Source organism: Panthera pardus, unplaced genomic scaffold (assembly GCF_024362965.1).
Source record: "Panthera pardus isolate Hobbes unplaced genomic scaffold, ASM2436296v1 HiC_scaffold_11, whole genome shotgun sequence".
Lineage (NCBI taxonomy): Eukaryota > Metazoa > Chordata > Mammalia > Carnivora > Felidae > Panthera > Panthera pardus.
Genome location: NW_026526666.1, coordinates 72640921 through 72656124, shown reverse-complemented (window position 1 = coordinate 72656124; position 15204 = coordinate 72640921). Strand labels below are relative to the sequence as shown.

At 57.7% G+C, this 15204-nt stretch overlaps 1 protein-coding gene across 17 annotated transcripts in view; it reads left to right on the top strand.

Moving 5' to 3' along the window:
- Window positions 1–15204, top strand: part of PTPRF (protein tyrosine phosphatase receptor type F) — an 87866-nt gene that overhangs the window by 35051 nt on the left and 37611 nt on the right. For 9 of the 17 annotated variants that reach the window (XM_053896373.1, XM_053896342.1, XM_053896386.1 and 6 more), the window contains 2 exons: window positions 2274–2462; window positions 11299–11409. In XM_053896373.1, the coding sequence (XP_053752348.1) occupies window positions 2274–2462; window positions 11299–11409 (300 nt within the window). Of the gene's footprint in view, window positions 1–2273; window positions 2463–8412; window positions 8431–11298; window positions 11410–15204 lie in introns of all 17 variants that reach the window. The other 8 variants (XM_053896340.1, XM_053896368.1, XM_053896345.1 and 5 more) reach the window with 1 other exon arrangement.

The following is a 15204-nucleotide window of genomic DNA, read 5'->3' as shown; positions in this document are numbered from 1 at the left end:
CGGGACACGGGGCTGCAGGTGTTTGCGCTTCTTCCCTTCTCCCTTGATCTACCTTGCTGGTGGAGATGGGGACCAGCCGACTCCTGGGCCCGAACTCTGGCAGGCCCTGACACCCCTGTGCCCCCACTGCTCAGAGGAACTGAGCAGGGTAGGATTCAGGACTGGCACCCTGGTGGGCTAGGGTGGCTCTCACTCTCCTGAGTGTCCCTCAGCTGCTGGGAAGGGCAAGGAGGGTGTAGGGGGCGGGCCCCTCAGGCTGGGCCTCTGCCTTGGCCTTTCTGTGAAAGCAAGTGACAGCAGACCCAAAGGAGGCTGCTTCCTGCTTGGTATTTCCCAAGTCGTGTTTTCTTGCCACTTTCCTTTTTCCTGCCACTGTTTAACATTTTCCTTTTAAAAATCAGAGCTGAAAGTCAGGACACAGTGGGATCATATTTACAGCCAAGGAGATGCTGGGTTCACATCTGGAATTTATAGGGCTGCAGATGGGGAAGTAAGCATCCTGCCAGCTACTGGGAGAGGCTGAGGAGGCAAGGCCGTGCTGGGAATCCTACTGCTCCCTAGCCTGAGACCCCCCTCTCCTGAGGGGGCCACAGTCCTTTTGGGATGCCCCAGAGGGCATTTGGGATGCTGGAACCTTAGCAGGGCCTCTCCTGGGATCTAGCAGCAGATAGAGGGATGTTTTGCCCCTGCCTACTGGGGCTCCTCCAGCTTCCTCTCCTGCCTGCCTCCCCAGTCAGTCCCCCTGGTTCCCTGAGAGTCTAGAGGGAGAACCAGCCTTTCAAGCCTTTACTTTCTAGAATCGCTTCTGAGAATGCCATGTGCCTTTTTCCCGGCACAGGAGCCTGACCTCAGCAAGTGTCCCAACACATCCATCTTGTGCTGGGCCCAAGAGAGGAAGGTCCAGGCGGTGCTATATCCTGGTTGCTGCCACCATAGAGCCTTGCCCCCGCCCCCTGCCCCAGAGGAAGACTGACAGTGTTCCCATCCTCTATTGGGCGTGCCTGGTGTCCACACCGACGGAGAGACTCTGCCCAGTTCTCACACACACACTCTGGTGGGGAGGACCTCTCACCAGCCCCAGGCCCTAGCCTTGGTACCTGTCTGCCCTGGTGGCTTAGCCGTTGCTAGTTATAATGATAACGTCAGCTAATATTCATTGGTGCAGGTTCTGTGTCAGACACTGCCCAGCACTTATACATCATCAGATGTAGTCCTCAAGATGGCTTTACAAGGTAGGCACTTGAACCCTGTTTCCAGATAAATGGAGGCACGGAGAGGATTAGTAATGCATCCAGGTCACAGAGCTAGTTAGTGGTGGAGGTTAAGCCCTATGTGGCCTGTGCTAGTCCAGAGCCTGTGCCGGCAGCCCCTCAGGGGCTGTGTGCAGAAGCCTAGGTGCAGCAGGAGTGAGGATGCGCTGATACCTGTTGCTTCCAGGGAACTGACTCTTATGTGAGTCGCCAACCCCTGGCAAGATGGAAAAAGGCAGCCAGGGAAGGGTTTTGCCTTCATCAAATTTTGGTGAACTCCTCATAGAGTTTTTTTATCTCCTTAGCCTCCACATGCTCTGACATGGTCCCCAGGCCTGACCACGGCCCCCAGTGAGTGAGGGACGAGGGTTAGGGTCACGACTGCAGTAGAGAATGGGTCAGGGTCAGGACCAGGGGTTGAGTGAGGGGTCATTGGCAGGGCAGGGGGTACCCAGAGTCAGGTCCAGAATTCAGGCTGTGATGTGGGGCTCTGCTATGCTGTAGAGCTAGAGGCTAGATGTGAACAGTGGAGGGGACACTGCACGTGCAGAAGAGGGAATGGGGATTAGACAGCACAGGGGGCTTTTGGGCTCAGTTGTGGCTCTGGGTGCTGCCGTACGAGCTGTGGGCCACGTGCAGCCCAGCATCTGTATAGCACTTTCTGCTGTGGCCAGCAGAGCATCAATCCTTGTTTTTCCCGGGGCCCAGAGAGATAAGTGCTGACATCTCCCCTCTGAGGCATTGTTTCTCAGACCTGGAAACTCCCTGACAGGGCAGGACGGGCCCCACTGTAGCCCCTCCCCGCCCCCGCCTGAGCCCCAGAGAGGGCAGGCCTGGGTAGTGGGACTCAGGACTCCCCAGTCCTTACGTGGAGCAGGCTCCACCCTTAAAAGTCAGGAATTGGGAGACAGGGGTCTTGAGGGTGCCATCCAACCTGGGAGTCAGGAGAAGCTGCCCATAGCAGAGGGTTCTAGAGGGCAGGCAGTGCCAGCCCTAACTCACATGTCTGTCCTTTGTCTGCAGAGGAACAGCTGCCCTCTGGCTTCCCTTCCATCGACATGGGGCCTCAGCTGAAGGTGGTGGAGAAGGCACGCACAGCCACCATGCTGTGTGCAGCAGGCGGGAATCCAGATCCAGAGATCTCTTGGTTCAAGGACTTCCTCCCTGTGGACCCTGCCACGAGCAATGGCCGCATCAAGCAGCTGCGTTCAGGTGAGCAGAGGGTGAGGGACAAGGGGCTGCACAGACTTTAGGAAAGGTGTCCAGCTGAAACTAAGCACAGCCTTCCCTCTTGGGCCTGGATACCTGGGAGCCACAGGAGGTCTCAGCCTGGGGCCGACCTTCTGGAGCCATGCAGAGGGCATCCACTGGGCAGGCCAGATCTTGGTACAGGCCCACCTGGCCCAGGAAAGAGCTGGACAGCGAGGTCTAGTCATCGGTGATTCTTTTACCTTCCTGGGATCATCAGAGTCTAGACTTTGGTCCATCCCGGCTCCTTGCAGCATGAGTGATGTGCCCCAGCATAGCGTTGGGCTCTGCAGGGGTGCTCTATGGGCGTTCGTCCTCTATTTTTCCTATAGCCTGGCCTGCGAGGGGGCCTTCGTGATGCTTCTCCTTACTTCTCCAGACAGCAGGGTTTAGCCAAGAGGCCAAAGATGCTTTATGCATCAGGCTTCAAAAGGCTGGACCTCAGGAGCTTAGAGCCAGGAGGACTTGCTGCCATCCCTTGGCCACCAGGGCCACCTGTCTCCTCTGGATATCTCAGTCGAGCCAGCTCGGAGGCCCGGGAGCAAGGATGCCGTCATGACCAGGCAGGAGGTGTCGCCCCATTGATCGATCCACCTCTGAGGCTCCCGCCAGGATAATTGATTCAGTTTTTGTGGGAACGGCGCAGGCGGGAAAGGAGGCTCAGAATCAGCTTAGCTGCGTTCTGCATTTGCCGCCAGCAAGGGCTGGACCGATAGACCTTGGTCCAGAAACTCCTGCTAGCTGCAGGCCAGTGGGCTCAGGCAAGATGGCCGGCACCAACCAGAGCCCCTGCTGCCCGTCAGCTGTGATGTCAACACTGCAAAGGAGGACGTGACTCTAACCCTTTCAGGGCCCTGCAGGCTTTAGAGGTGCCCCTGCCACTCTCTGGGGTTCCAGCCCCTCCCTGCTACCTCCCATCAGGTAGACACCCCTGCAGTGCCCAGGGGAGGAGGGAGAGATGAGCTGCCCAGCAGGGCAGGATTCAGGCCCTAGCCATGGCCGCCTGAGACGGCCTACGAAGTGTTAGCTCATTTAATTTAATTAAAACTCAACAAGATGGAGGCAGCTGTAACGCAGTTAATTAAAACAGCCATAATCAAGGCAGGAAATGGTCCGGTAGCATTTGCAACCGCTGCCCAGCGCTGCCCAGTGGCCGGCATGGTTCGGCTCCTCTGCATTTCCCCACAGTCCGCCCAGGCAGGCTCCCCAAACAGGCAGATGGTCTTCCCTGCAAGCCTGGCCTCCACCCCAGAATGGCACTGACTGCCCGTGGCAGCAATTCTGGGAAGGCACACTGTCTTGCGTGCTTGTTCATCAAGTATTTATGCAGTGCTTACTGTATGCCAGGCCCTGTGCCACCCATTCACTGCCCAGTGAGTCGGCGCCTGCCCGTTACTCCACTGGCTGCTGCTCCTCCCCTTCTCCCTGGCTTCCCTCTCACTCCTGTCTTCCCGGAGGCCTCACCTTCCCCTGCTCCTTCCTCCAGCCGGGGAGCCCTTGTCACCCTGCCCTTGCCCCACGGGCAGGGCCTTCCCCTAGGCCAGCTCACCCGCTCCTGCAGCTTCAGGTCGCCTCTCCACTCCTGCATGCCTAGGTCTGTCTCTCCAGCACCACACAGCTTACCTGAGCTTTAGACTAAAAAAACCTATCTGCCTTCTTAGTGTCACCCTGGCCGCCATGAGTGGTGACTTCCTTCCCAAACAGCCACACCCTTCTCCCCCATCCTGACCCTCTCCCGGCAAGTGGCAGCCCCCTCAGCCCGAAACCTGGGACACACCCCGACTCTTCCATTGAGGAAGAATCAAATCTTCTCATCACCCACATGGTTCTCATGTTGGACCCCTCTTTTTCCTTCTGCTGCCTCGGCCATATCGCAGTGCCGAGCACTGCCCTCCCTGCCTCCAGGCTTCCCCCGGGAATCTGTCCCCCAGCAGCTGTCAGTTTTCCCCTTGGTGCCTCCGTGTTCCGACAACCGCAGTGGCCTCTCACTGCCTGAGTGGCCGGGCACCTGCTCCCGAACAAGGCACACGGAACCCCTCTCGATCTTCCCAGCTCACATCTCCAGCTTTACCTCCTCCATCTCAGCTACCCAACTTAGCAGTTCTGTTAAGTCCTTTAACTGCTCTGAGCTTCTGTTTTCTCACCATTAAAACGGAGTGACAGTAAGCACTAAGTGAGACGACAGCAGTGGAAACTGTAGTTTGCTGCCTCGGGTACTGGGAGGGCTCCGTGAACCGGGCTCTTGTTACCGGTGGCCACTCCCCACTTGCCCTGAACCACCCTGACCCCATCCTTGCCCTCTGCTCTAATTCACCAGATCATGAAGCCTCTCCCTCCTCTGCCTAAGTAAGGCCTACTCCTTCAGGACGCACCCGCCCTGTGTTGTTACTGCCTGGCTCTTGTTCTGCTCACTTAGGCTAGGTGCTGCTTGCAGGGAGGGCCTGGGTCTGGCTCCCTGCCGTGCAGCCGCAAGGTCTCCCCCAGCTCCTAGCACAAACCCACCTGTAGGACAGGTATCTCTGATAAATTTATCTCTGATAAATTATTTCATGAACGTGACCTTTGGGCCCTGTTCCTGCAGACCAATGTCCACCTCTCCTGCTTCTTAGCTCTGAGGAAGACCTCGTTTGACCTTTACTGCCACCTGGAAGCCGTCACCTGGAGGGTTGTGGACCCAGGGTCCAGTTCCTAGGATGACACCCTTGGGGTCTCAATCACCCCACCTCTGTAGTGATAGACAGGATTCTCTCCCCCATTGCTGCCTGGCCCTCCACTCCAGTCACTGCTGCCCCTGTCCTGTTATCACTTAAAAGGGTGCCCTGCACATGTGACAGGGATATCCCTTCAGTGGAATGGAATCAGGCCCCCAAGCACTCAGCCGTTTACAGGGACCGTCACAGTTTACGCATCGCCGACAGATCACAAAGTATTTTCCTGCCTTTTGTTGCATTTGATTCTCCCCAAGCCTGAGAAGTAGGACAGGCTGTGATTATCATGCCCACTTTACAGCTGACTTAGGGGAGTCACTTGGGGTCACACGTGGAGATCCAGAGCCAGGGAGCCCCCCTGTGCAGTCACCCAGAGGCCTTCTAGTATCGCATACACCAAATCTGGGACCTGGGGAGTGGCTGGACACTGCAGGCCCTCCAGAGTTCCACGGCCCCATTCTCTCCAGAGCTCAGGCCCTCCCTGACCGGTCCCCAGAACTTGTCAGGCACCTGCAGGTTGAGCTACAGCACATGTCACGGGGCATGGCCCCGGAACAGGAGCTGGAGAGGAAGGCAGCTGGTGTGAGCCTTACTCACGTGTGAGCTCTGCTCCACGGGCGCTTTCCTCACTGAAGTGACATGACGTGCTGACATAGGAGCCTGTTGGGAATTTGAACTCGAGGCCCATGGTGGACCCAGGAGGAATGGAGACAAGTTCAGGGAGAATGGAAATCAAGTCAGGAGCAGATGGTGTCACTGGAGCAGCTAGCAGGGCCCAGTCTCCAAGTGGGGTTCAGAGCCACTGCCGGGTCCTGAAAGGAGCTGATGGCCCACACTCTCTGCCAAGCCCGGACAGGGCGCCAAGGAGACCTCCCGTGCTCTGCTCAGTGGCCTGAATGTGCAAGCCGCCATCTCATCACCGTCGAGGACAACCTGATCCACACAGCTACGTTCTCACCCAGAGCACAGCCTCCTTCCACACCCTCTGAAACCTGAGCTGAGACTACAGGGCCTGAGCAGAGATGCCAGCATCTGGCTGCAGGCGGAGGCCCACCGGCTCTGGCAGATAGGACCCAGAGCCAAGGGCGGAGCAGGCTTCAGGGTGGGCCTGACGCCTGCAGTCCCCTACTCTGCTGGCTGGCCCAGCTCTGACCAGAAGAGCCTGCCCCCCAACCCTCTTCACCCATCAGGGTCTGGGTCTGTCAGGCGGGCACACTGGCGGTGCATGGTCATGATTTCCCTTTGGCCTCAGCACACTGGCACCTCTCGGGAGCCATGCAGACTCCTGGGTCCCTGCCAGTCTCCCACACCCACCTTGTGAAATGGTAAGGCACATTCTTCTTTCAGTTTGGTAGAGAAATGACTCTTCTGAGAGGTCCAGAGACTCGTCACACAGCAGGTTAGGTTTGGGGAGAGCAGAGGCCAGAAGCTAGGGGTCCGAGTCCTGGGCCATTTACACAGCCACCCTCTGCCATGTCCAGCAAGCACTGTAGAAGTAGATCAGTGGCTGTTGACTTTTTCGTCTTAGCACCTCCGATTGTAAATATTAGAGAATCTCAAGGAGCTTTCGTTTCTGGAGGTTTTTCCTGTCAGCATTTACCATATTACATATTAAGACTGAAAAGGTTTTAAATATTTAAACTTTAAAATGATTTTTAAAAAAACCATTATACGTTAAATAATATGTTTTCGTGAAAAATAATTATGTTTCCTCAAGCAAACATTTCACGAGGACAGTGGCATTGTTTTACACTTTAACAAATCTCTTTAATTTGGGGCTTGATCGAAGATGGTCACTGGATTCTCACATCTGCTTCCACATTTGCTCTGTTGCAGTATCACACTTCACGGAGCTTCTGGAAAACTCCACTCTATATTCACAAGACAACAAAAGTGAAAAATGCAAATAACTTCTTAGTATCATGAAAATTGTTTTGACCTTGTGGACCCTCTGAAAGGGTCTCAGGGCCACTAAAGGTCCCCTGGACCATGCCTGGAGGATCACTGTGATGATGGTTCTTCCCAGTCTCTCTGCAGCCCCTCACACCCCCAGCCCAGGTCCCAGCAGCTGCCTTTACCTCCCCTCCAGCCTCTGTATCTGCAGTGGGGAGGCTGTGCACCAGACGTGATTAGTTCCTGCGACCTCACTTATAGGCCATGTGACCTTGGGCTTTGGGCAAGTCACTTACTGTTCCTCAGCTTGTTTCATCTTTCCCGTGTGAACATGGATAATTCCTCCTAGGCAGTTGTCATCGAGTTTAATGAGAGAGTAATCAGTGTTTGATTTGTCTTTTGGCATATTTCCCTCCCGTAGCAATGGGCAGAGAGGGTCAGGGTGGACAGCCCTGGGCCCAGGCTCGCCCGGAGGCTCCTCACTCCTCTGGATGAGGCGGAGGTAGAAGATGGGGCCCGAACACAGCCTCAGAGGAGGCACCTGCTGGGAAGGCAGCTGTTCAGACCTCGTAACCACCCTGCAACAGGCATTTGGAGGTGTGCGTCTGGCCCTCTGGGCTTGAAGCACTGAACAGGCAGGGAGGGGACACCGGCCTCTGGCTCTCACCAGTCAGGTTGGGGGTAAACTCAGTAGTTACTCGCTTTTGAGCAGGGTCGAGTGGGCTGTAGAAGGCGTTTGCTACTGGGGTGTAAGTTCACCCCGAGTGCCATGGTGGGGCTTGGCTGGTATGTCTGCTTTGCTTGAGGGAAACCTGGCCTGGTGGTGGTGGCCTGTGGCAGGCCCTCCCTTTAGCCCTTTCTGTGTGCTTAACCTCCTTGGTTGCTTTTGGTAAGTGCTTTGTTTTGAAATCTTACCCACCTATGAAATTTAGGTGCCCTTAAGGAGTGGGGTTGCTACTACTTTTATTCACTTTTCCCCTCGTTGGCTTCAGCCAGCTGGGTCTGCAGGAGCCCTGATTCCACCTTCCTGAGTCCCATCACCTCCAGCCCCGATATCCCCGGCCCCACCCTCCCTCACCTCCTCAGAGCAGTGCCAGTGACCCGGGGGACACAGCTTCACCTGCATTCAGCCTGGCTCAGCCTGGTGCCTGCGCACTTGTCACCTGCGTCGGCCTAACTCGGGCCTCGATTTCTCCGTGTATTTAAGGCCCTTTCTCATGTTTTATTTTATCTGGTTTGGCTTTTTGTGGCTTTCCTTCCTTTTGTACTAATGCTTCTCTCTGATCTTATTTGCATTCAAATTACCTCGCCAGGTGGTTCACCAATCAGAGGTAAGAATGCTGTCCGTGCATCTCGCCACGCCACGCCACGCCACTGCTGTCACCACCACTCCATCCCGTCCAGTCCGTCACCTCCCCCATGCCCATCCCGACCTCTCCAGCCTCCTCATCTCCAGCTCCGGTCCCCTCAGCACCACCGGCCACCACACACCTCCACTCTTGGTCATTCCCTCCTGTGGACTCATCCATTGCAAGTCTGGACTGTAGAAATAACTCCACTGAGCCCTGCCTCGGGGATGGCAAGCCCTGCTTCCTGGGCCTTCCAGGCCAACCCCACAGAAGGGACCCTGTCAGCTCCCACAGCGAAGCCAAGTGCTGATCCCCAAGCCCGGTCACAGATGGAGAGTCTTCCCAGGAAGTGGGGCAGCGTGACCAGGCCTTGCCTTGCCTTGCCTCCCAAGAAGCTCCTTTTTCTTGGGGCCCTCAATGACTGCTTGACTTCCTTTTAACCTCCTGGCCCTAGGACAGGGTGAGGACCATCCTGTAAATCCCGTTAGCTCAGCACACGCTAGGAGGAACATGCAGTGAAGACTTTAGTGTAGGTGCTGCAGTAACACAGAATAACCAGGGTCTCCTGTGACCAGATCAAATGACCTGCCAGCCCCGGCTGCTTCCAGAGCCCCGCAGCCTGGGGCTTCAGAAATCAGACTCTGGACTCAGAGATCTGGGTGCGAGTTTGACTCACCTGTGTGACCTTCAGAAAATCAATCCATCTCTCAGAAGTCTGCTTCCTCATCTTTAAATCGGGGCCAGGGCCCACCTCAGGGCTCATGAGATTTAGAGGAGGAGACAGGGGTCTGGGCGGTGTCTGGCTCGGAGCAGCCACGCTGTAAAATGGTTGCTTCTGCACTGATTTTATTCACTTCATCTCTTCACACGTCTCTCAGCGTCCTCGGGTACCTCTAGACCCCTCAGTCCAGGGCCAGGGTGGTCTCAGGACGGAAGCTGGGCTGAGGAACAGCTGCCTCCCTGTGGGGCGTCTTGTCCATCACCCTCCAAGGACGGGACTGACCCTGCAGACCCCCCACCCGTCCTGTCAGCCTGTACCAGTTCTTCATGTCCCTGCCGCTGGGGCTTGGTGTTGACTCCAGGTTTGGGAGTTTCTGTGTGCATATAGGCTCAGGGTCTGAACTGGGTCCCCTGACCAGTCCTACTTCTCAGCACGGCATGGGGGGGGGGGGAGCCTCCCCCTCCAGCAGGGGTCCCACCCAGGCACTACTTCTTGTCCCTGCCTGTGGCACCAGCCACTGTGTCTCCCCTCCCTCCCCAGCTGAGCCGACCCAGTGCAGCACCCCCACCCCCACCCCACCACTAGCCAGGGGCTGACCCCACCTGCTCAAATGAACATTTTCTGTAACAACGTCCATCCATCCCATACACATGACCTGTTGAGTGCCCGACAGGGCTGTTCTTGGAGGAGATGGGTATTTGGCACGTGCGCTGGGCCCTCATGCTCGTGCTGCCTGACGCCCAGTGGGGAGGGCTGAGGCTAGGACCAGGGAGCAGGCCAGCCCTTTGTCCTGCATCGGGGTTGAGCCTTCGCAGGCTCTTCCCCCACCTCCAGCGCCCAGCCCCCTGCATATTCAGGGCCCCTCCTGCTGCCCTGGGCCTGGGTGGTGGGAGAGGGGTGTCAGGCAGTGAAGAGGCTGCAGCCAGGACCCGTGGGGGTCCTCCCCTGGGGGCTGGGCCACTAGAGTGTGATGTGGAACTCTTCCTGTGGCCCCTGACCAGTCCAGTCAGGTGGGGTCCCACAGGTTCTGTCTGTGTCCTGTGTGGGTGTGGTGACCATCAACCAGCCTCCCCTGGGAAGGGTGGGACTGTCAGGGTCACCCTGGCTGTTCCATGCAGGCGGCGGTTTTCTGTCAGGCTGTGTGCTATGGGGTTAAGTGTCCATTGGGCTGTCCTGTGTGGGTTTGATTGTCTGTCGGTTTGTTCCAGGGAGGGGGTGTTGCCTGTGCCTCGGGGTGTTACTGTCACAGACAGCTTTCTGGTGTGCGCTCATGAACGGTGTTTTTCCAGTGTTTACTGCCAGAGCTGGGGGGTGGCCAAGTCAAGTGGTTACACCTGCCACCTGCCCCCTGCCTTGGGCTCCCCTACCTGTACCTGCCACAACTGGACCTCTGTGAGGGTCCTTTTCAGCTGCCCGCCTCTCTCCCCCTCCCCCCCGAATCCTGGCTCCTGTCTGTCCGTCTGCGGCCGGAGCAGCCCCTCAGGGCACTGGCCCGAGTGGGAGCTACAGCCTCCATTAGCCTCCTGAATTATGCAGCAGCCGTGGTGGGTCGAAGCACTTTAGCAGGACCAGGCTGAGGAGAGGAGCCGGAATGGGTGGGGCCAGTGGGGTGGGGATGGGGTGGGAGGAGAGGATGGGTGCTGCGAGCAGGGCACCAGGCCCCCAGAGCAAGCCCCTTCCTTCCCGCGGACTTCTGGCGGGCGGCGGATTCTCAGGCTCTTGCCCAGTGAGAGCCGTTGCATGCTTGCAGCTCCCAGGCCCCCAGGTATACAGGCTGCTCCCACCTATGCCTGGCTCCGCGTTGCCTGGCAGGCCCGGTAGGTCTGGGAGCACTAATGGGGATGCTCCCTGGCAAACGGGCTGTAGTGCTGGACACTCCAGGGCGGTAGGGGGTGTGATGGAGCCCCTGGCCCAGCCCACAGGCCCTACTAGACTGCAGGGCAGGACAAGCAGGATTGTGTTCCGGAGTGTGACCCTTGCTTCCAGCCGGGAGGCCAGTGGGCTCATCAGGCAGAGCTTCCTGGAAGCAACACTGGTGCCCAGGCGTGGCCCCGATTTTTGCAACATCTCATCAACACAAGCCCCCTCCCCGTGTTCCAGGCCTGACCTCTGTCGCTGTGTCCCCACAGGTGCCTTGCAGATTGAGAGCAGTGAGGAGTCGGACCAAGGCAAGTACGAGTGTGTGGCGACCAACTCTAAAGGCACACGCTACTCGGCCCCCGCCAACCTGTATGTGCGAGGTAAGGATGCAGGCAGAGCCCAGCCCTGTCTCTGCGGAGCTGAACTGGCCCTTCTGGGCACGTTGTCCGGAGCCCTTGGTGTGGACGGTGGGGGCTGCCGTGGGCCCAGTCTCTCCTTTCCTACCTCTTTCTGCCGCAGCAAGAACAGCCGTCACAGTGCTCCCACTGGGCAGACTCCCCATGTCTACTGCTACTTTTCCTTCCTTCTCTGCAGGCCCTCTGGGAGGCAGCCGCTCTTGGGAGCATTTGTATCTCTTGTAGGTCCTGCCACGTGGGCCCAGAGCCCCACGGGAGTCTTGAGCCTTCCAAGCAGACTTCTCACTGTCAGTGTGTGTGTGTGTGTGTGTGTGTGTGTGTGTGTGTGTGTGTGTGCGCGCACAGGCGAGCATACATGATTGTGTGTAAACATGGGCATACCGGCCCAGTATTCCTCGAGTCTGTCCTGCCTACCCCAGCCGGCGGGAGGCGAGGGGGGGCGGGGGGACCTCCAGGCCAGGTGAACCTGCCCCTCTGGAGGCCAGGTCTGCCCAGGGCCTTCCTGGAGGAAGAGCCGGCTGTGCTCTGTCACCAGCCAGGACTCTTGTAGAGAGTGTCAGTCTGAGGTAGTTGTGAGCCCCTGTAGGTGAGCACCTACTGTGTTTCAGGTGTTCCTTGCTGGGACTTAATGGATCGTGCATTTTCACAAGTCCAGATACCCAGCAGAGAGGCCTTGGGGACTGTTTTGGAGTGTCCAGTGTCTGCTCTGCTCACAGCCCAAGGGTGACCAAAGCCGGCCACCTGCTCCTTCTTGAGGACACCCAGGGTCTGGTGTGCACAGTGCCCAGCAGGGACCCTGCTTCTCCTCCCACATCCCCTCACTTAGCCCTCCCGCACAGATGGACATCATTACAAGTGAAACTGTCTCTACTCAGGGGATTTGAAAAGGAAAGTGGACACGGCTTCCTTGCAGCGATGACTTCATCATGCTAAGTGCTTAGGGCCGCTTCTTGAGGGGGTCATCTGCCTGTCTGCCCAGGCCCTGTCAATGGCCAGTCCCACTCTTTGGGGCCACATAGACAGGGCAGGGAAAATCAGGCCTTCAACCATATAGTTATGGAGGAGCTGCTCTGTGTTAGGGCACAGGTTCCCAAGAGGCCCAGCCTGCCAGCCCACTGGGTGACAGGCAAATTGTGCTTCAGAGACCATGGAACTATCTTCATCAGAGTTGGGGGTGTGGGGTGGGAGGTTCCCACTCAGCCCCCTTGTCAGGTGTCCTCATCAAGGCACGCCTAAGTGGACCCAGGACCTATCTTAAAGAACATCATCAGAGCAGAGAGGCCAGGCGCCTGAGAGCCACCCACAAGGCCAAGAGAGTGGAGTTGTGAGGTGCACAGCCCTTCCCCACACGGCTGCAGCCAGAGCTTCTGACTGGCACACAAGGGGTCTGACAAGTCCCCTCCTAGAGAGGAGCAGCTGGAACAGCCCTAGGTGCCTCCTCCCACCTGGACTGTCCATTCCAAGTGCTCTGCGGTCCTGACTGAACACTTCTTCCAAAAGATCATCGGGTCCAGAGTGGCTGCATCAGGGAGAGGAGAGGCCCGGCAGAGCCACTGAGAAACCCTTGCTGCCTGGGTATGGGCTGGTCCTATGGGCACATTTCCTGGAGCAGATCTGCAGGAGGTCCTACTGAAGCAGGAAAAGGCCCAGACATAGGTGATGGACCCTGCATTGTTATCTTGACTGGGTGGTAGTCCCTGAAGTCACCGTCACACTGGCCTCATCCCTGAGGCGAGGCGGTGGGTCTCTTTGGAGATGAGGAGAGCTCAGCCACCGTAGCTGCCAGCCGGGCACTAACCAGGGAACTCTTACCTCCAGCCACACAAGGTCCTCAGGCAGGACCCTGCCATGGTCCATCCCCCCTTCCCACCAAGTCTTCCTAAATCACCTTTCTGACCAATACCCACAAAGTCTTTGGGGCAGGGAGTGTGGGAGTTTCTTTAGTTCAGCCCCACTTGCCAGGGACCCTGACGCAGGCCGTCCAGCCTGGCTCTGTCTTTTCCTCCCTCACACACATGTTCCTGTGGGCCCTGATATGTAAGGTTCAGCCCTAAGTTTCTGTCCCCAAGACCTGACTTATACCCAGGCCCCACCTGAACCTGTACCTGCCCTGTTTGGTCAACAGCAATTTGCCCTGTAGCCCCAGGACTTGTAATGAGACCTGGAAAACCTGCTCCTAGGACTTTTGCTTCCCATGTCCCCACTGCTCCTCATCTCTGTCCTGGCAAAGCCCCTGCTTTCCACCCCCAGCAGTGCAGAGGGCCCATCAGCCCCAGCTCCTCTGAGACTGCCTCTCCTGTGCTGGCCACCAGCTCTATCCTGAACCCTGCTTGCGAGTGCGCCGCCCATGGAGAAATCCCCCAATGCCTGCCTGCTGCCAGCAGAGCGGCTGTGAGGTCTCCTTCCAGCGCAGGCACCTGGGGCCCCTCCAGGCCAGTGGGCTCCAGCTGTCGGGAGCCTCGGCATCCGGGTTGGTGTGGACTCTAGCCCAGGTTTCTCAACCTCAGCATAGTCGATACTTGCAGCTGCGTGACTCAGTTATGTGGGGCTATCCTGGACATTGTATGATGTCTAGCAGCACCTCTGGCCCCCTAGATGCCAGCAGTACCCCCTAGCCATGACAATCCACAACTTCTCCAGACCTTGCCCAGTGTCGCCTGGGGGGACCCTACCTGCTGGGAACCACTACAGTAGATAGACGGCCTCCCTGCCAGCATTCACCTCCCTCCATCTCTCTTCTCCCGCTGTGTCCACTGGGCTCGAGGCCACATCTCCTCCTTGGATTTGTTTTCGGTGCCTCGCATCTCCTCTGTCCTCTAAACTCTCAGGGCTCTGCTCTCTCTCTGAGCCCCTGCAGCCGCTGCATTTAATGGGACAGCATGTGTGAAGCTCCCGGCACAGTGGCAGGCACATGGGAAGTGCTTGGTGGCCAGTGACCCCTGCTGCTGTCGAGATAGCTGTTGGGGATGCGTCATCCAGTTACACGTGCCTTTGCTCACGGTTGCCCACAGCTCCACCCACAGTCCAGCGGGCCCAGGCAGGCTGGGTGGACCAGCCTTTCTGTGTCACCATACGTCTTTGTCTCCGAGTGACTCACACTCTCCTTCCATCCACAGCGTTTCTCTCCTCCAGCTCTCAGGACACAGAGCTGCCAGGGGCCAGGGTGTGGCCACGCCCAACCTTCCCCCTTCTCTTCAGGGAGCTGGCCGCTGGCCACAGCTGAGTCTCAACGGGGCAGTGTCTCTACAGCCTTTCTCCCCATAGGTGTCCATACCAGCTCCTCAAGCTGGTGCTGTGCAGTGTGGGGCTTCCTGAAGGTGGTGGGAATCTAGCAGCCCGTGTGCCTTGGTGCGTTTGTGGGCTGGGTGGGCCCCGACCCCAGAGCCCAGCTCACTGGGTCTGTCGAGCCGTGGGGTGTGTGTGAGGCATGGGGACCCGCCTGTGCTCCCCTTTCACCCCGCCCTGTTCCACCCTTGGCGCCCCAGCGCCTGCCAGTGGGACCCAGCCCTGTCCACCATGTCCTCCATGAGTCCTGAGTCTTTCGTGAGCGGCGTGGTCCGCGTGCACCTGCGTGCACGTGCGTGTGCGTGGGGCACAAGAGTCTTGTCTTGTTTCCGTGCTGTGTGGGCAGTTGAAGGTTGGCCTGTTTTTACTCTCTCTGTGTTTCTCCTTGTCTTTTTTTTATTCCCTCCTCATCCTCATCGCACTCTGCCATCAACCCAAACTCTCATCTCTCAGATCAGCGAGAAGGTTGGTCCT